The sequence below is a fragment of the Tetrao urogallus genome (genome assembly GCF_951394365.1).
Source record: "Tetrao urogallus genome assembly, chromosome: 6".
Lineage (NCBI taxonomy): Eukaryota > Metazoa > Chordata > Aves > Galliformes > Phasianidae > Tetrao > Tetrao urogallus.
This window is the reverse complement of record NC_136819.1, coordinates 7,919,955-7,941,533: the sequence shown is the minus strand read 5'-3', so window position 1 is coordinate 7,941,533 and position 21,579 is coordinate 7,919,955. Positions and strand designations below refer to the sequence as shown.

General features: G+C 42.4%; 1 protein-coding gene across 2 annotated transcripts in view; it reads left to right on the top strand.

Moving 5' to 3' along the window:
* TEAD1 (TEA domain transcription factor 1) overlaps positions 1 to 21,155 on the top strand; it is a gene marked incomplete at both ends in the record, with an annotated part of 86,420 nt that extends 65,265 nt beyond the window's left edge. For both annotated transcript variants that reach the window (XM_079536804.1, XM_079536803.1), the window contains 4 exons: positions 6,688 to 6,861; positions 17,866 to 18,006; positions 19,907 to 20,059; positions 21,042 to 21,155. In XM_079536804.1, the coding sequence (XP_079392930.1) occupies positions 6,688 to 6,861; positions 17,866 to 18,006; positions 19,907 to 20,059; positions 21,042 to 21,155 (582 nt within the window). The remainder of the gene's footprint in view (positions 1 to 6,687; positions 6,862 to 17,865; positions 18,007 to 19,906; positions 20,060 to 21,041) is intronic.
* Between the last annotated feature and the right edge of the window lie 424 nt (positions 21,156 to 21,579).

Genomic DNA, 21,579 nt, shown 5'->3' with positions numbered 1-21,579 from the left:
ACTTGTTTTTAAAGACTCAGAATCACATGCTATAAGATTGCAAAAATACGACATGAAGACAATTCTATTGTTTTTCATGGATGAATTCCAGCATGGATCATTCTCTATCCCTGCTCTGCATGTGCTGCAAGGTGCGGTGGGCATGCAGCAGATGCTGCCTGGCTGTTATCCTTGGCTGCTGGTCACCCTGTGCTGCACTCTGCCATCATTGTATAGCTCCAGTTAAGTATTCTTTTGATCAAATGAATTTCTAATGTTTTGTTGGGAAAAAAAAGAAAAAGAAAAAGAAAAAAATGATGGTTCCTCCTTCCCTCATCTGAAAACCTGGTCAGAATGCCTGGTAGTGGTGAGGACAAACAGACCAATTCCTCCTTAAAATGTGACCTCGGGCCAGGGCTTGGTGACCCTGGGAGGCCTCTTGCAGCCTGTGTTCCTGTATAGCGATTATGGATTCAGGTGTCTGCCCGTGCTGACTGCCAAGGACTTCAGTGGGGCTGTGCATGGACATAAAAGGTCCACCCACTGAGAATTCATCCAAGGAGTGGGGCATTAAGCATTTCTGGGATTCTTCCAATGTCAATTGGTGCTTAGAAGTACAAAAGCCCCTTGATGTCAGGCAGTTAGGTTAATTCCAGGTGGGCATTCTTACGGGTCAGAAACGTGCTCCAAAGAGCCCTGTCACTTGTTGGGGGCTGCTGACTTCCTTCTTCCTTCCCTTGCCTAGCCACAAAATCGCTCCATTTACAAAAGAATAAAATATAGGGAGGAAACAATAAACATCCCTTGCTGTAGTTCTGCATGGCAGAAGGCCATTTGGAAGGGCGTAAGATGATACAGTTGCAAAATCTTGGAATACTGACTCTGAGGCTAAGGATAGGTAAGATTACTCCTCCTCTGACATGAAAATCAATTCAGTTTATAAATGTCAAGCTGTATTTCCCCTTTGTGGCATTTTATGCTCAATCACAATTCTTAAATAGTGCTTAGGAGCCGCCCTGGTACATCCAAGCATTCGTGTTCCTTGTGGGTGCTTCTCTTTGTTGCCAGCCCTATGTAAGTATACTCTCCAGGGCTGACAAATTCATGCAACCTGTTGCTTTCAGGGCAGGTTTTATTTAAGGGAAGCTTTCTATTTTTACTGTAGTGGTTCTTTGAAATTTCAGGACAAATGCCTACACTGAAAAAGCCCACGTACCCCAAAAATACAAACTGTGTGTGAAAACAAAGGGCTGATATACAGATAGAGAGAGCATTCAGAGACTCCAACACTGAAAGGGAAATAATTCCAATTTCTCGTAAGTTCATTCATACCTACTTCCAAACCAGGAAAATACTGTGCTACTTCCCAGAATAAAGCCCTTCTTCTCTCTGCCTCTTCAGGGATTCTTACTGCTGCATGCATTTCAGGCAGCTTTCTGTCTTAGGCCTGGAAGGAACATGGCTGCTGGGCCTTTCTGGTATTAACACACACATCCAAACCATCAGATGGTGGTAGGTCCAAATTTCTTTAAAACGTATTTTGAAAAGTGATGATGAAATAAAATATTCTTTATGTTTTCGTTCAGGTTTTACTGTTGTTGTAAAGGGGCTTTGTGAGCCCGGAGAGAAATGTGCCTGAGAAACAGAAAGTGAAAGCAGTTGCGAAAGGGCCGTAAAAACAGCCCACCATCAATAGCCAGATGCAGTAAAATTCACCAAAGTTAATCAAACCACCTAAGTGATGAAAAATCAATGAGGTCCTTTCAAAAGAAACCCTCCATATTTGAACCATATCTGTCGTTAAAGGCCTTGTTTGTCCTTTCTTTATTTCCCATAAAATGTGTGGAAGGCAGCTCAGCTTTTTGGCCATAAGGAAGTCTCCGGTAAGCATTGGTGTGAAAGGAAGAGGAAGCAAAGCCATGCTTGGACGAACGTTGTGGAGTGGCACATTCAGAATTTTGGGTCGTTTGAATCTGAAATCCATCCAAGTTTAAAAAATGGAAGGGATGGAAGGGTCATTCCTTGTGCGGTGCTGAGCAGCACACTTCCATCTCCATAAAATGTTTGTTCTCGGGTGTCATGTGCTCACGTGCTCCTTTTTTTCCTCCTTCATTTGGTGTAGATGCAGCGGCCCTTCTTTGATAAGCCGCTATTCAGCAGTTTGTTTTATTCTGTTGTTGAAATGCGTGGCCCCATGCCCTGCTTGCTGAGCAGTATCTGCACTCTCCTCCAAAGATAATTAATAATTTCCTCCATCTGCATTTCACAGATGTATCAGTGCAGTCGGCTCTGAGATTGAGGGGCACTCTTGCTGACATCTGACAAACCAAGAACTTCAGGTGCAAAAGAATGAATGGGCCTCTGATTTTGAGGGTCCACTTTGTTTTGTTATGAGCCCGATTTTTCCAAATACTTAGCTTTATTGAGAGCTTCCTATATTCAGGCATAATTTTCCCATCTGAGCTCTCAGCACTTGTGGAATTGGAACCGTGGGGTCTCGGATCAGGCAGGCTAGAATGGAAGGCTGTGTCTGCAGTGCTGCAGGAAAGCAGATGAGTTATGAGCACCTTGCCTTGCCAGCAAGTCCCGGCTGCACACTGGGACTCTTGTGGCAGTGCATGGGAAGTGCTGGGCAGCAGTACTGTGTCAGGCTGGGGGCTGCGCTGCCTCCCCAGCAGGGTTCTGCCCTGCTCAGCTCCTGCCTCCCTATTTCTGCAACTAGAAAGCTGTCTAAGAACTTCTCTTAGGGCACATTCCTGATTGCACCCTGAGCAGAGACAGGCAGGAGGCTGATGGGTGGAGGTCCTAAAAAAAACAGGGGAGACTGTGCATTGTGTCATAACACACAACCACAGGATGGTTGTGAAAGTGTTAAAATCCCTAACAGGACTCGGTGAAGTCTCTGGTTACAGACAGGATGAGAGCATTATGAATACAAGTCCCAGTCTGCTTTGGTGGAAGATAGAAGCAGTGGCAACGAACTATGCGCTTACCAGTGTTTTGGTAGAAATAAGAACTGTTGGTAGAGCGAGTGACTTTCTTACATCAGCAGGAAATTAAAGAGCATCAGATGTACAAGATAGAAGACAGAGCGAGGCAGCAGCACTGTGCAGGGCAGGCTGCAGGTGACAGCAGTGCATTGACTGCTTTCTAATCAGTCTGCGCTGCCTGGCCCCCTCCTTCAGTAGTGCAGTGCTATGCAGGCCACAGGCTCTGAGGCAGGGCAGACCAGGACCGATGCACAGGGCCCAGCACTTGTGAAGCACTGGTGCCTCTTGTTTCAGCCCCAGCGAGCGAGCTGCTGCCCTTAGGCTGTGTCCTGCTCGGCTGCCCACAGAACTGCTGTTTCACATACAGGGATGGCTATTGCCTTGGTGTGCAAGAGCAGAACTGGGGAGGAGATGTTACAGATTACACGCACTGGCAGATAGAACAGGTGGAGGTGATTCGTCTTTGTTCTACTCTAGCTAAATGCAAGCATCCTCTGCCATTGGCAATTTGTCTCAGTTCTTTTAAATTCCTAAGTGGATTATAATTTTTCTCGTGGTATTATTTGACAACAGTCATATTTCATGGCTTTACTGCATTCTTTGGATAGTTGGAATTTTTTAAGGAAGGGAGCTCAGTAAGAGGCGGCCATCTTCAGGGCATGTTGTGTAATGCAGATGCTGCAGACAAAGTGACTGCAAACATTCTTTGTGCATTTTTACGGAGTTTTTATCCTTGGAAAACACAGGATCTGACCTGTGGTGGTTGACAGCAGATGAAGTACGCTGCTGGATGCAGACCTTTCCAATGCGGTGGCAGGAGCAAATTCCTCCACACGTAAGGTGCCTCAGTGACTGGAATACAGTCTGAGGCAACAGTGGATTCTGATGATAGTGAGGACATTTCTAAGCTTTTCAGACATAATGGGCTTGAAAATGTAGGCATGCAGCTTAGCCTCTTTGCTTCTATTTATGCGTAAGTTCCCACCGTGAAGTATGTATGGAAACTGCAGGGATCATTTCAGTATCCATTTGCCCTGCTCCTAATACAGTATTGTTCATTAGTTTGTAGAAATGTGCCATATTTAATTAGGTTAGTAATGACTTACTTAGTATAGGAATTGCAGAAACAGAAGGAGAAAATAATCACACATTGCAATGTCAAAATAAACATTTCCATCCTAGGAATGTTGTCAGGTGATGTCATACCATCTGTCCCACTGTACCCGCTCAGAAATGTTGCTACAGCAGCATCTGGTACGTTGGCAAGCTCAGCAGACAACTGTGGTAGCTTTACAGCTGCCTTCAGCTCTGCTTTTGTATTTAAACAGCATAAAGACTTCTTGAACCGCTCTGTGTTCCTGTACAGGATTTCTTTTGCTGAAGTTTAGATGCTGAGCAACTTTTACTGTGTCAGCCTTTATTCTGAATGAGGGAGAACAGAGGTGCACATCCCCAGGGAGTGCCCTTCTTGGCTCATTAAGAGTTTGCAGGGAATGGGGAATGTTTTGGCTTTGTTTCTCATGGAAGGCTGAAGTACTCACCTCCCTCAGGGAAGTGCTCGCCCTTTTCCTTGGTCAAGCTGGGCATCTATCAGCAGCCATGTTAGGTGACTCATCCCACACCCTTTTGATTGCATTTTGCTCCTGCTAGCCTAGAAGAGCAACAGAAGCATGCTTCTGGAGCCCTCCTGTGCCAGCTCCTGGGGCAGTGGGCACCATGGCCTTTTGGTTTGGTGTCCTATGCAAAGCTTTAGATCAAAGTAGGGAGCAAAAACCGTCCAGTCTGACATTCAGTCACAGTGCTGCCAGCTTAATGTGTGTCAAAAAATAGAAATTGGAAACATGGTTCCTTCTCATGTTAGTTTGCTTTTTTTTGTTCTATTTTTTTTTCCAAGCTCAAGTGTTTCCTAAGTTCACTTTGTTCATTATTGAGTGAAGTAAAATGCTACCTCTGACTGCAGACACTGCTGTGATAACTTGTCGTGTTTACCAACCAGATCAGTGATTTCCTGAGTCCTTGTGTAAATGATCAGCTCGTGAGCCAGACCAGGGCACGCTCCCTCCAGCACACATACACTCAGCTCCCATCTACGCGTTTATTTCTCTGCCATATGTGTTTTTATGGTAGAAACAGCTTATTCAGACCAGCTCTGTCCCTCTGGGACACACGGGGCAAGTTCTCTGTGCACAGGGGAAGCTGGGATGGCATTATTTTGAAAGAAGCCTACAAGGACAATCCATGCAAGTGGTGCTCATTTGTCTGATACATTGAGCTCAAGACTTGCATGTGCAAACACCTTTGCGTGCTGTTACACTTTCTGTTTTTTCTTTCACAAAATGGACCACCTGACTCTTTAAAAAGCATAGACTTTACCTCACCTTTGTCCACAAAAGGGGTGAGTGTTCCTTGATTCTAAATTCAGATTGCACTGTGCTAGAAGGTTGTCAAATAGATTACAATTTCCTAAGTACAGAAATGTTGCGAGTCCATTTCCTTGTCCCCAAAGCCTTGGACATCTGCTAAGGAAGGTCCCTGTCACAGTGAAGGAAGGCTGTGAGAGGATGTCCAATTAATTGAGATTTGTCATTTCAATTTGTTCATTCAGCAGGTATGTTGTAAACTAAATAGCTTAAATGGGGTCTGCTTTGGGGTTTTAAATATTTTATTTGTGCTTACCAGTTGGGAATTGCCCCTTATATATAGCATCTGTTGGATGTGACAGTTTTCTAGTGTGTTCATTGACAGCATATCAGTTTTCCTTTAATTGAGTTAGAAACATCTTTTGTGACCTCTGTGGTTAAAAAACATGCTTAATCTCACTGCTCTGCAGCTCCTTCAGTCTGCTTGCATGGTGCTGAAAGCACCCAGAAGACCACATTGGTCTGAGTGGGAGCTGTCTTGGGCTCCCCTGGCCTGCAGAGTTCCCCCAGCCAGGGCAGGGGCTGTGGAGGTGGGCAATGAGATGCAGCGAGGTGAGGTTAAGAAATGAGGAAGTGGAAGCAGAGCGCATTTTGGCATAGAGAGTGGTCAGTGACACTCACTCTCTAGGGCTCCCTAGGTGAAGGTTGGCTCCTTTCAGTACTTAGGTCAAAACAGTGGAGGGCATGTGGCAAGGTCTACTCATAAAGTAGCAGCAATACTGAGTGGCTGGCCTTCGCGCGTTTGTCATCCTTAGGTTTAAAGAAACTCCTTTCTGTCTTTCTTAAGTGCTGTTAGCATATGCCATAGGTTGAGGTTTGCTGTTGTTTTGTTTGTTTGTTTTTTAATAGACAAATAAAAAGTGTGTAGGTTCAGGCCTTTGGGATACCAGCAGAAATCGGGGCTTGGAGGATGTGGGACACGAAGAAGCATGGCTCGAAGCAGCAGAAAGAGGCTTTCCTCCAGCACATATTCATCTGATTATGCCCTGCAGTGGGCTCTTTAGCACCTTGCTGCCATTCAGTCAGTGTAAATTACTCCCTAGAAGATGACCATTTTTGGTGGTGTGCAGAAGGTCCGTGGGGTTTTGAAGTTGACCCTTGCTCACTAGGGGCTACTTCACAATCACTGAAGTTTTTCATGGAAATCATACTGCAGAAAATCATAGTCCCAGGAATAACGTGCGAGTCATTGAATCCATCAAAGCACGCTTCCCTCTGCAGGAACACATGCAGCCCTGTGTCTTAATAAACCTCTGTTCTTTTTGTTCGGTGCTGATTTTCCTGTTTCTTTCTTGCAGTACAATAAACACCTCTTCGTACACATTGGACACGCAAACCATTCTTACAGCGACCCGTTGCTTGAATCGGTGGACATTCGTCAGATTTATGACAAATTTCCTGAAAAGAAGGGTGGTCTAAAGGAGCTGTTTGGGAAGGGGCCCCAAAATGCTTTCTTCCTCGTAAAATTCTGGGTGAGTAAGACATGACATTGCGAGCCTTTCTTGGCAGTGTGGCCTATGTGTAGTGCTTAGCTTTGGGGTGCTTGTGGAAATGTCTTCTCTTGCCTAAAAGCATAGATAAGCTGTGTATCCTTCTGGTAGGCTCCTGTCCCAGAGCCGCTCGCTCTTGCTGGCAGCTCCACAAGCCTGTGTCAAAGGTGACATGGAGGGGCAGATACATGCCTCAGCTGTGCTTGGTAGCTGCTGAGCAGGAGCAAGCAGGTAATGGAGCACTTGTTTGTAAATGGGGAACTGCCATCTAGTGGTCTGAGAACACCAGGGAAGCAGCAAATAGAGACTGCTTTTACTCTTTCTGATGTAGAACTCTTGTCAAATGCACATAATGCAAGGATCAGCCTGCAGATAGCAAATAGGACCAAGAAGGACTTGGATCAAGCATGCTTTGGGTCAGTCATGAGCTTGTGAGAGTTTCAGGGTTTTTTTTAAAAGGTTTTTTGATTGCTACAGTACGTCTGCTTTTCCCTCGCCTGCTTGTTAGTGAGCTGTGGGACTCTGCTCCAGCAATCTGCCCATTGCAAGCAGGAATGAAAGCAGAATTTGAATGGAAAGCTGAGATGTTGGAAAATATATTGATCTAGTTTTAGTAAATTTCACTGATACACCAGGTCTAATTTGTTGCATTTGCAAAACCCCATGGTGATAATGCTAAAGGTTCATCCAAAAGGATCACCAGATCTCAAGAGTAGAGACCTTATTTCTGCTTACTCTTCTTCTTTGCACCAATTTGTTGTTTGTAATAGGCTCCTCTTTATACCAGAGTTTCTTTCTTAAAGCCTCAGTGAAAGAGGCACATTCAGGGACTAATTACAGAGTGGAAAGATTGGTGCTGACATTAGAAAAGGTTGATCTGGAACCACTGCTTATGGTATTGGTCTTTCTCCGTTGACGTTTGTCTGTGTGATCTGAAATACTCTCCAATCTGTATGTACCCAAGACTTCACATATTGCCAAAAGTATGGGAACTGAGAATGAGGGAGGCTCTTCTCTCCAGTCTGGGTGCAGAAGAGATAAACCACTGAGTAGGAGCTGTGCTGCGCCACAAGCATCGAGAATCACATCGAGAAATTTATGGAGCTTAAAACTAGAAATGGAACTACAGACTGAGTGTTTGAGGGCTGGCTGAGCAAAGAGTCCAGAAACAGGTGGCAGCAGAAAACTGGAAGCTGAAATACACAGAAACCAGGAGCCTGCAGAAGGCAGGTGAGAGCACAGAGTCAAAAAGGGATAAGGAGTGGGAAGTGGGAGCATTTGTGGTAAGGAGTCTGCGGGGATGGATGACAGCACACAGCAGAGATGCCTGTGAGAGTTGGGAGCAGAGCAAGCATAATGATGAAAGAAATATGGCTGCAGAGAAACAGCAGTTGGAATTATGGTCTATAACCACTGAGTTCATTTCCTTGCAAAACTTGGGCTTGAACTGAGGCCCATCATCTCACCAACCCACTTTGCTTAATAAAATACTTGCAAAACCCACTGGCACAATGAACCTCACCCCACCTGCCTGTTCTCAGTTGCATGAGAATGACCAGCCTGATGTAGCTGTGGATGTCCTGTCACTACAGGGCAGTTGGACTGGAGGGCCTTCAAGGTTTCTTTCAACTCAATTGATTCTGTGATTGTAAGCCTTAGACTACATTGTACATGGAAGCAGCAGAGATTGGTGCTGTTTTGATGTTTTTCTGTATTTTCTGTTGCTTCTCCATGTGGAAATTGATTTTCAGGAGTGCTGAATCTCAAAGATGTATCTAAAACCATTGCAGAGCTTTCTTGTATCATTAAGGTCAGTGTTGTACTCGTGACCTAGAAGTTTAGTGTACCAGCTTTCTATGCTTGATCTCCTACAAGCATTGCTCAACTTTAAGCCTCTTACCTCAGTTTCCCAGCATCATAGTGATGCCATCCCTTCATCTCAGGTCATCATTAAGAAATCAAACTCACTGGCATCCATTTAAAAAAAAAAAAAAACATATATATATATATATATATACTGTATATATATACACCATTAGGAGAATTTTAATAATTCTAAGTTCAGTGCAGGTTTTGAGTAGTGTGAGGGAGGCAGGGATTTGGGCACACCGAATAATGAAAATAATGAGAAATATTGTATAGCTGCTCAGTGGGTGAGTGTGCAGTCATGTAAGTAAAGGTTCCATGATGCAGTTCAGCAGTAAGGATGAGTGGGAAACTTCAATTCAGCATTTCCTAACCTTACAGTGTCTTCCAACTTCATGATCTTTTAATACAATTTTGCATAATGTGAAGGTTAAAAAGCGCACAGTGCTTACCATCCTGCTGAGCTGTATATTAAAAATGTGATGGGAATGCCTTCCTAAGCCACGGCCTTAAAATAGGCCAGTGGATTTTCTTTCTTGTTGGGTGTGCAAAGGCAGAGGGAGGGTGCCAGGGGCAAGCATTCGGGTGTAGCAAGGCTGATGATGAATGCTCCTCTAGGAATAGACTTCACACCAGTGCCCCCACAGCTAGAAAAATATATATATAGGAAAAAGAGAAGATGGCTGTGGTGAGTCACGAGAGTTAGATCCTAAACTGTCAACTCACTGTCTTAATTTCTTAATTTATTTAATAATATTAAGAAATGCTTAATTTCTTTCACCCTGATGGGACGTTTTTCAGGAAAAAAAAAAAAAGACATTTGCCGTTATTGAGGGGAGTCTTTAGAAACTGTTCTAAAACAGATATCTGTTACCACTGTATATCTGACAAAGGTTGACGGTGTTTTGGACCCTGATTGTAATTTCCAGTTTATTAATGTAAAAATAGATTAAATTTTGTATTCTTGTCCTTTATTTTAAATTCAGTATCCACTTCTGAAGCAGTATCCACTGTCTGCGTCTCGTCCACTACCAACTCCTCCTCTGAAAAGTTCAACTTCTCCCAGGTTCTGTTCATTGCTTATTCACAGTATTTCCCCTCGCTGTTTGTTTAGCTATTTCTCACTTTTTATCATTTTTGTTGTCTTTTCCCTTTATTGCTATTTAGCCACTGATGGTTTGCTTGGTGGTGTAAACCAGGTTCAGTGACAGTCTGGGCTTTGGTGGGATTTGATTGTAATGTGAGTAAAAGAGGAATACAGAGTTGTACTGGGTAAATTACGCAGGTGGGAAGGCATTGCAAGGGGTCTCAGCAAAAGAAAACCAAGGACTACGAGTAAAAGAAGTCAAGGGAAACTGGCTCAGGAAAGCAGTTGGATGTTGTTGCTGTGGAAGTGTGAAAGCAAAGGTGCGGATGTGATGCCAGAAGGGATGGTGAGCTTGTAAACAGATTTAAAGAAAGGTCAGCCCGTCCCTGGAGGTGACAGAAAGGATGTTTTGTTTAGACATTAAATCTAGTGTGCGAAAGAAAGATGGGGAACAGGAAGACCAGAAAGGAACACTCGCATTGAGAAATGACCAAGGCAGAAAGTAGCTTAACTCTGGTAGCTGGAAAGAATGTTCCCCTTGCTCCTTCCCCATGTTGCTCTCCTGGAGGCTTCTCAGCAGCACAGTTGCCTTTTGATTTTTCCCATGATAGAAGTAACAAGATTTGATTACAAAGTGGGAGGGGAGGGTCTGAGATCTTGCAAGAAGACATTTGGTAACTTTGGAGTTGACGCTGCAAAGCATTACATGTATTAGGTACAAAGCCAAATTGTTTTGCTTTGCGGAGGCTTAATGGTTCACTCTGATTGTATCTCCTGTGAGCCTGGTGCTGGGAATGGGAAAGCCTCTGGCCTCAGCCCTGGAGACACATCTGGATGTCGCACTTTGAGGCCTTTTCCTACCTACCTGCAGGAGGTGTAAAAGAAAGAGACTACGCCACTACTCCATTTACGTCACTCAAATGACCAACCCCACAGCCCTGCTAAGCAATTCCTCAGTCTTTGTCTTGTACCTTAAGTGCAGTGAATCTTCAGTTTGTCTCGGGCAGTCACTGGGAACTAGTTCAGGGAAGTCACCCCAGAGATGGACTTGTACTTACTATATTATGCACTCAGTGCAATAAGTAAGGAACAACACACCAACAATATAGCACAGGAAATTTGTGTGACACAATTATATGAAACTAGAGATGACAGGGATATAAAATGAAAACAAAAGTAAATGTTCTTAAGTAAGTGTAAAAGTAATCACCTAGAAAACTGGCAAGGAATTCAGAGAATTCAGTGAAACCTTTGCCTGCATGCAGGATGAGTGCACAGTTTTTCAGTTCACGTTGTCACAAAATGATCAAATCTATGTAAGATAAGCAGGTATGATTTGTGCCATCTAATCTTAGGACAACATGCGTGTTGCCTAGTTTTTGCTTGAGCTGTTTTGATAATTTGTGGAAAAACCCCCATGTTTTCTGGTCTTTGAAATCCTCATCAGCCTATCTGAGAGCTAAATCAACATATGTTGCCTTTGTTGGATTCTTTTATTGGTGAAAGTTCTACTCACGTAGTATTCTAATTCCGTTTAAAAGGCTGATCTACCACTATTCATGAATTATCTAACATTAAATAATACACTTAGGCCTCTTGCAAAAGTAAATGCTGTACGTATACCTCCAGGGTTATCCCAAAATGCTTCTTAAACATGAAAGCTGGCCCTGCCTTCTCTGCCCTCAGTACTCTGCCCATAGCTTTCCATTTTCTCTTGCACAAAGTTCGCGGTACACATCTCCAGCAACAAGCACCATCAGTTTGACTGCTATTATTTTATCTTGTGCATCTCCACCAGCACAGGAATTGCTCTAGGACCTAAGTGTAGTCAGTAACTAGTGCTATCTAGCACTAGCTAATCTGATAGCCACTTTTTACTGAGAGCTTTTAACATTAATTCATCAACATGTACCTGTCCATTGCAGCCTAGACTTCTAAATCTGTTCTAGGTAATTGTTGCTCTCTCACATTTTGCCTTGCTGTCTGACTGCACAACTTCTGTTGCCCATAGGGCTCATGCAGAGGGCTCCATGCCTCTGCTGGGATCCTTGGTGCTGGTGTGAGCACAACTTTTCAGTGCTGTGGCTGTGGATTTTGTGTGTCTTGACACTGACAGGTGCCCTCTGCCAAGACTAAGCTCTGATTTTGCAGCTCTGGGCATAGACATATATAACAACAAATATATCTAAAAGGCAGAAGGACATTTTCAAAGTAGAGACAAGTGAAAAAAAGCAGCTAATAAAAATAAATATTGGGCTTTCAGGCTTTCCACCATTCTGAGCAACTGACTTAATTTTTCAAGTATTTGCAAGAGCTTAAACTATTCTTCAAACTGAGGGAAGCTTACTTAGAGCCCAGTGAAACTCTGAAAGAAAGACTAAAGCTCATCTGAAGATGTGTGGATGATATTAATTGATGTTTAAAATGAATGCCTCTATTTGCAGGAATCTGCAATGCAAACTAGGAGTTTTCAAAAGTAATGCATATTATAATTAGGGCAAGCTTTTAAAGATGCTTTGAAGTCCTAAACATTTTTGAAATTCAAATGTGGGATGGAATAAAGAGATCTACACAATAAAGGGGCATTAAATTATGTCCCCCAAATTTGACTGTTTTATAGATGTAAATATATGCCATAATTAGCAGTAAGTAACATGAGGAGGATGGCTAAGTTTATTCCTATTCTTATTCAAAACAGCTGTGGCATGAAAAATAATGCTCCTTCTCTTTGTGATACAGTGGAACAAACAATTTACCCATGTAATCAGTGTTCAGAAATGGCTTGCGCCTGTGGTTGCCTCCCACCCCTCCCAAATGTGTCCCCATGCGCCTCCAGCAGTCTTAAAAGGTGCAGCCATTTTTTGTGCCCTTCATCCACGCACACAATTGTGGCTACTGCCCGTTGTGTTTTTTTTTCTTGCCGTTTCTACATGCAGTTTCTCTTGCACAATCTTGGATTTCCCTCCATCCACACAAACACACGCGTGCACACTCGCCAACTTTGACTGGCAAATGATCTGTCACTCACAAATGGGAGCTGTAATGTGAATGGGACTATGGCCAGCATGCAAATGTATGCAAAACAAATTAGATACGGAAGAAAGCAGACATCCATTTTCTTTTCCGCATCACAACCCCATCCGTGCAGGGAGCTCACGTGGTGCTCGTGGAGGACCCCCTCAGCAATTGATGCGAGGACATTAGTGCTTGAGCCTGGATAATGAGTGGAAGGGCTGAGCAGCTGGGGAGCTGAGCAGCTTGGTCTGTCCATCACGAGCCCAACCATGTGGCAAACCTGGACGCAATTCCTGAGCTGCAGCGTAACACACGCTGAAACGTGCCAGCGCCCCAGATGCTCCCCTTGGAAAAAATTGCTTCACAATTTGGAATCTCTGCTCTTTGATCACTCTTTGGAGAGGAGGAGGGGAGGCACGATGCGGTCATATGAGTAACACACCTCCCTGCAGTCAGCAGCCGTTCAAACCTGTATGTCGTTAACAAATGACCTTCTGTGCTTAATGTTAACTACTGAATGCCAGCGTAAATTATTCTGGCCCTCCTCAGATCCCACTGTTTCCAATAGGTGCTGTTTTCCTTCTACTCAGCAGAAAGAATTTAGACTCTGTAATTTTGCTGGACTTGCTTTTTTGTTGGCCAGAGCTGTTATTACTACACAGGCACTCTGTGCCCTTGCCTTTAACACGGCATGAGAGCACCTGGGAGGTGGATAGGAAGTATTTTGCCATTGTTTTCTGATATCTTTCCGCTTTATTTTGGTTGCAGCTAGCTCTGTTTTAGTGCTTGCTCTGGCATTCTGGCAGAGGCATCTCCAGGCAGCGTGTGAAACACCCAGTTCTCTTAATGCTCTGAATATTTTCGGTACTTTTAATATTTTTAGTGCTACCCTTTGACAAGCTATGTTGTATTAATTAATTAATCATGTTCTTAAGCAGCCACATCAAAAAGGTGCCAGAAAACTGAGTGCTTTTGCCTCCTGATGCATTCAGCTACTATAGAGCTTAGCTTGTAGAAATAATCTAGATGACTTTTACTTTTAAAAATGGCCACATTAAAAAAACAAACAAAACCACCAAGAATCCAACAACATTTACGGTTTTAAGTCATTGGATTTTCTTTTTCTCCTAAATTCTATTGATCTTATATTTTAAATCATTATTTAAATGAGAATTTTTCAATGAGTAACTGAACTCTTGTTCATTACAAGTGATCATCCCTCCATTCTAAACGTTACTTATCTGTATATGCTGCACTAGCTCTCACCAGTCCTAATCCCTGCAGACAGGGATCGGGTCATAGCTGCACTAGACGCTGCACAGAAGGGAAAGATGGTTTACAGCCCAGGAAGCCTTGCAGTCTTATGTCTAAAATGCAAGTGAACCAAGATGGAGAGTACCAAAGAAATGAGACAAAGCTGGTTCTCAGGAGAGGCTGCAGGTACAGTGCTCCAGCTTGACTGTTGTCAAGTTTTTCACATTGAAGAAAAAAATTATAAGAAGGTTAACTGAGGTTAATAAGATAAAGTCAAAGATGTCAGTTTTGGAATTATTATGTTTATCTAGTCTTGCCTCTCCTGTATGTGAGACAGGCAATGAACCTAAGTCATTTCTGTGTCCAAACAACAGGCCAACTTGGGCTATGCATCCCTGTTAATTAGGTAGATGGGCTGGTTAAAAATTCCTAAGAAACAGTGATTGTACCATATTTCATAATGATTCCAGCATTTTGCTGCCATTGGAGATATTGGCATCCGCCTTGTTTTTCATTTAGCTTTTGTGTAGCTTTAGCTTTTTGTCTTTTAATGTCCTTTCGTGCAAGATTTAATCTGTCAGAAAACTCTTCCCCATGTAGCAACTTGTAGACTATGACAAAGTCGTGGAAAAACTTCTCTTGGAAAAACTAAGTAGATGGAGTTTCATTAGTCATTCACTACAAAGGATGTTTTCCAGACCTGAAATCATTCTTGTAACTCTTTTCTGAACCTTTTCCAATTTTCCTACATCCTTTCTAAAATGTGGACACAGAAACTGGAGTCAATATTTTAGCAAGGAGCCTGCTAAAACTGAATGCATAGGTAGTACGTGGCTGTTCCCCACTCAAAACGACATCTGCAACTCTCATAGCCACAGCAGGTCTCAGTTTTCACAGGTTTTTTTTGGGGGGGAGGGGTACCATCACTATAACTTTGGGGAAAAAGATCCTCAAAATTTTAACTGTGAGCTGCTTGCTTTAATTTGAGGGATTACATCTTCACTTGTCAGTGGTGTGATTAAATGGAACACTTGCTATGGAAGCCATACCAATATATTTAACAAGTCTGTTGCCAATATTTCTAATAATTTAAAAGCTTTGTATTTTATCAGTGGCGATCTTTCCTTTTCTTGAAAAGAAGGAAAAAAAGGTAGCAGAGATAAAAAGATAATCTGGAATTTGATTTATTTTCCATGCTGATTAAGACAACTTCCTTGAAGTGACAGTCCCCTCTTCACAACGGTACCTGCTCCTTCCTGGTGCTCATGTACTCATCCTCTAGTAAAAACATCTGAACCCGTGTTGAGGGGCAAGATGTCTTTAGTAGGAGAGATTAGAGAAGATTATTCTGTCATGAGAAGGTTTTCATTCAGGACTGTTTGCTGGTGCCAACTTCTAAGTGTTTTTATGTCGGTGTTACACTTTCTGGAGGAGTCTTACAGCTTCAGTGCTTAGCAGTTGGTAGCTAGTTAAACATTAAAACTGTTGTTTAAAAGGAAGAGTCATCTTTCCATTGAAAACACTTTCTTTGCATGCTAGACTCCCTAATCAGAGAGCAAATGCAGATAATTTATGTCTGTTTTAGATCTAAGATTATGTTTTTTGCAACAGCGTTGTGATTGTGCAAGAGTTGAGTGATAATTTCAAGTGTTCTTCATTCAAGCTTCAGAGCCTCAGTGTCTATTTTTGGTGTGCACAGGACTCCTGGTGATTTCAGCCAGAGCTGGAAGTGCTGTGGGAGTGATCAACAGTGTGCCAGATGGCCATGTGTTGCTTTCCAGGTTAAATGTCAAGTGTATTTTTTTCAGTGGGCTTCAAAATAAGAAAGAAAGAGAAGAAAAGTTATTTTGTCGTCTCTGCTAGTAGTTGTTATGGTAGCTTGCAATGTCAGGTATATGCATTTGATCCTTCTGACAACATGAAATTGTGAGGAGCGTTTTGTATACAATTTGTAAATATATTTCTAATTCTTGAAAGGGAAAGAAAAATCATTGTGTAGTAAAAGTGTGATTGCAGGAGCAGCAGAAATAACCACTTGTTAAGAAAATGGGATGGTTCAAAACAGTATAATTGTTTTATCAGAAATACTTATTCTTCAGAAATTCCAGCAGAGCAGCTGTGAGGAGCTGATGGCAGCTACAGTTTTTCATATTTAGCTGTAACTGCAAACCAGCTGTGATGACAAATTGCTTACTTACCATTAGCTTGGAACAGTTTATGGCGGAGCGCAGTGAATGCTGCTTTAGCTGTACGTTCAATGCTAACTGCTGACCTCGTGCAATACTTGTGCAAGAAACAAGGTGTAATGCTGGTAGGATTTCTTTCTGTTATGCAAAAGACGTGACTATAAGGCTCTTTGTGTTGCAGCCTGTAAATCTCCAGAGACTTCCCCACTGATTAATTTACCAAAACTAGCCTGAAATAATATTAGACCCACGGCTTCTCCATACCACAAACTAGCTCAGTATTGCTGTTATCAACATATTGCCTCAGAAGGTTGTACCACAAATATGGATTGTAGACACTAAGTAGAATTAATGAGCTGTTGCCTAGTCAAACATTAAAGAGCAGTTACAAACGACCTGAAATACAGCAAAGGCAGAATTATAGATGTTCCACGATAGCTAATAAATAAACACATTTTTAAAAAGTCTTCAGGTAGACAAGAAGATATTTGTCAAAAGTTCTGTGTTATTTCTGTTTTAGCAATAAAAAGCAGTAAGAACAAGTCAAGCTAGAATTGTAAGTGAAACTGCTGCAGAAGTGTATTTCTGTGATCAGATGCTTGTCTCAGGGTAGCTGTAAGCTCATATGATTTTCTACATGTTATGCCTCAGTAGCTGATGGGCTGTTTACACATAAAAAGAAAACCCTGCCCACTCTCTCCTCAGGCACCAAAGATATCAGCAGCGCTAATACCTGAATCAACAAATCCAGCTGTGGATATCTCTGGTCTCTGCCTATGTCCATATTAGTGCTCTTTCAAGTTGAGGGCTTTGTGAAAACGGTTTCATGATGACAAAGAGCACAGTGGCAGAAGAGCTTCAGTTCTGTTGCAGCCTGGGGAGGCAGGATTCAGCATGTGACCCGTGCACTTGCTTTGTAAACAAATGAATCATGCTGTGCACAAGACTCGGACATAAATAATTGAAGGTAGCACTGTTCCTCACTTGATCCTGCACGTCTCAGTCTCTGGTGCTAGATTTGAAAGGCAGCTGGGTCGTTATTCAGGCTGCAGCAGAATACTGAAAGAAATCAAATACTTTCAGTACTATTTTATTGGTCCGGTAGGCACGGCTCAGCAAGCACACAGGTAACGTGAAGCCTGTGAACTGCGTCATACAGCTCAGTGAAGTTAAACAGCTCACTGAATTGGGGCCATATGGCTTGACAGAGTTTATTAGAGATCGATTCCCAAGTTGCACAGCCATCTTCCTTTGTAGCAGTGATTTAATTGTTTTAAGAAAGGAAAAGGACTTCCTCTCTCTTCCAGACAAGAAAGGTCACTCGTAGCTAAGAGAAATACAGTTCTCTTTTGTTGTTTAAAGAAGTTTGAAGAAATTGTTGCTTCCCTAAGGTTTCTACTTCAATGATTTATGCAGGTGCTTTCTTTGAGGCTGTCCACTGCCATTGTTGTCACTATCAAACTCCCTTTTCCCTCCCCTATTTCTGAAAACAAGCACAGTGAGCTACTTACAGTTTATGCTTCTGATGTCGTCAAATGAAAAATAACATCTTCAACAGCTGTTGCTTTTTTCCAACAGGCTGACTTAAACTGCAACATTCAAGATGATACAGGAGCATTTTATGGAGTCACCAGTCAGTACGAGAGCTCAGAAAACATGACAATCACCTGTTCCACCAAAGTCTGCTCCTTTGGAAAGCAAGTAGTAGAAAAAGTAGAGGTGGGTATTGGGATGGGCTGCCATGAGTCTCTGGTTCCTTTTGGTTCTTACTTACGCTATTCGTACTTTCCTATAGTCCTTCCTGAACAAGTATTCTCCTTCCCAGGAACGTTCGGTCTGCTGTAAATCACTGTGTGTCCGGTGACACTGCAGTATATGAAAGTCTAGATACCTGTTGCTTGGAATCCATCTCCGTCCTGCCTGTGGCAGCCTTCAGCCTGCAGCTGACATCAGTGCAACCTTCTCTGTCACACCACAAAAGTGTTGAAGGAAAAATGCTTTTTGCCCCCATTTCTAAATACTCATCCAACCAAGTGGCGTGTTTGAACAGTATTGCAATGACAAAGTATGGTGGTCTGTATTTCTTCACTACCTACAGTTATCTTACACACAGAACGGCATAATTTCCATGGCCACCAGTAGCTTTTAAATGGAAAGATGAATGTTTTCTAACATGCCAAGGCCTTTACCTATTTTTCTAAACCCCCAAATTGTACGGGGTGGTCAGGTAGATACTTGGTTTACTGAGGAATGATACTGTATCTACTCAACTTGTCTTCTTTATATTAAGCCCCACAGCCACATCTGCTGCATGCAGAATAATTTCTGTATGTGCAGTTGGCTTACAGCTGCAGGTGGAGCGTTCTGTAGGTGTGTTGGTCTCTGCCCATGTCCTCATTGTACAGCGTAAGTGACTCCCAAAGTAATGCCTCCTAATTATTTCTGTGATAAACACAGATAGACGGAACACTATTTGACTGTTTGATCAACCAAATTCTCAGCTGCAAAACACTGTTTTTCAGCACAGTCACCGCCACTGGTTGCACATTTTCACCAGTGATGAACAAGATGCATGCCGCCCTCATAACACTGCATGGCTGTCCGGAAAGTGACTTGTCTTTCACACTGTTGTTACCACTGCTGCAATGCACCTCCTATCACCTCACTGTGCCAGCACTCACTGTTTGATCTCTGTAAATGTTCAGCAAGCGTTGATGAATATCAGTGGGTGCCATTTTTTCCACATCACAATTCAGTGATGTCCCTTTGCTTCATGCGCACTTCCATGTCAGACACCATTTTGTCAGAGCGCCCCTCTGCTGCCACTTGTCACATGGCAACAACATGTAATGGATTTGCAGGAAAGTTCCACCTCTGTCACCATCCCAACAATATCTGTTGTGGACTGATATAATAAAATAGGAGGCATTACTTTCAGAGCAGCCCTTGCATATGTGGTTCCTGTGCATGGTGGCCATTAAAAGTTTTCCATCGTTTCCATTATTCCATGCTTAGAGGAAACCAAGAAATCCCACAAACGAGTGAGGAGATCGTATGAACAGTGATCAGCAGCAGGAGTGCAGAAACCACAGGCACCCTCCTCCAGCCCATGAACCACTGCAATATCAATCAGTCTGGTTTTCTTCTGACTGCAGCCTTGCATCTCTGTATAATTTACAAGTTGCCTATTAAATCAGGCAGTAATATGTAGCTCTGTTTACATGTATATATTTATACATAAATATGTAAGCGTAATTCTGCTCTTCGCAGCTGCTTGTCTCAAAAACTGCTGTAAAATCAGTCATAACTATCTCATCATAACTTTTCCACTTAATTCATTTTTAATGGATTTGGGTTTACTTTGTGTAAATCTTCTTCCCAGTTTTTAATTCACAGGTTGGAGAACAAATTGTGATGCAACTTGTAATAATTAGTCTTTGAATTTTCAGCAAGGCACTGTATAGCACAGGTGGGAGTGTGGGTGTTTGTGTGGCTAAACTCACTTTCTCATTCTTCTGTAAATAAGAATAACAGTAACAAATAAAAAAGCAAAACACAAATGTAGCATTCATGGTTCTGCTCTGTCTAAAGTGACTTACTCTAAACGCTTTTCTTTTAGACTGAATATGCAAGGTTTGAGAATGGTCGATTTGTGTACAGAATAAATCGCTCTCCAATGTGTGAATATATGATCAACTTCATACACAAGCTGAAGCATCTACCAGAGAAATACATGATGAACAGCGTGTTGGAAAATTTTACGATTTTATTGGTATGGATTCACTCTTTGTTTTTCATCTGTAGAATACTCTCAGGCATTGTATGGCTTGCTTAACGTGCAACATTTAGAACTAGATTCCGAATCCCTTCGTCGTGTTGCTTACTGAACAAAAAATCTCATTGACTTCAGAATACCCTTGGAATCGTGCACTATAGATGCCAAGGATGAGAAGGATAAGCTGGCTGAAAACATGAACAAACATCTCTGTTATTTCCCAGATATTCAGCTTACTGCTCTTATTTTAATTCAAGTCTCTGTTTGGATTTTGTAGAGAGCCTGAGGCAGTAACTTGAAACCATCCCATTCACATAATGTGTTCTCACTGAGATGGCAGTTATAATACTGCAAATGTCAGTGGTGTTCATTAGTTCTTGGGCCAGGAAAGCATGCAGTAATGGTGAGGATACACCCAACAGGTGATCTAAAATATGAAGAATGGTCTGTGTATTTGCCTTTAAGCTAGTGTCATCCAGCTACCCTGCTTTTTCAGTGTGGCTTTGCAGAGTCATTTTTAATGCGTTCATGTTGCATTTAGATCCATGCAGTGCTGCTGCCACCATAGGATTCAGGCAGGGCTGATGGCTGATAGCAGCGGGGAAGAGGCAAGGCAGCAAACTCAGAGCCACGCAGTGTGTGAGAGAGGAGTGTGCTCAGCTCAGCTGCCTTTTCGTAACCAAACACAAGGGGACAAGGGTGCACTCTCCTTGTTGAATTGGGACTGAGGTTGGTGTGGGTTGAGAAACAGCAAGCCAGTGGCTCACAGTCAAGAAGCCAGGGTGAGACGAATCTCCATGACCCTGTGCCAGGAGCTTCTGCTGTGTGAGTGCAGTCACACAGGTCGGTTTAAGAGAGAGGGGACATTTCAAACAGTGACATTTAAACATTGCCTAAATTTAACCAATTGTTTCTTCTTTTGGCTGTGGCATTTTCAAGTTTGTAATGTATTGTCTACCTCTTCCTTCCTCTCAAATAGGTTGTAACGAACAGGGATACACAAGAAACCCTACTCTGCATGGCTTGTGTATTTGAAGTGTCAAACAGTGAACATGGAGCACAGCATCATATCTACAGGCTTGTAAAGGACTGAGCAGTTATTTATATATACAGTTCATTTCACTTCTTTATCAAAACACAGACTGTAAACCTCAACACTAAGTGGCAGTGCCTCTGGCCCAACTTTCACCCACATTTTTCTAAATCCTGTTTTAGTGAGTCATTTTTAATGTGTTCATATATAATTGTAGCTGTGAAATTCTGGTACAGTTGTAAAAATTATTTCTAAAACTAAGTGTTCTTCAAATTTGTAAACCACCGTTCTTTGGGAAGACTGTATTTAAGAACCTAATGCCTCTGTCTGTGGAGGCCTATTTTTAATTCTGATAGAAAAATGTATGACAGAGCATTTGCCATGGGGAAAAACTGACAGCGTTTATAAGATAGTTTGGTTTTTTTTCCAACACAAAATACATGTTTTACAATGCAAGTGAAATTGAAATGAATCTTTAGCTATA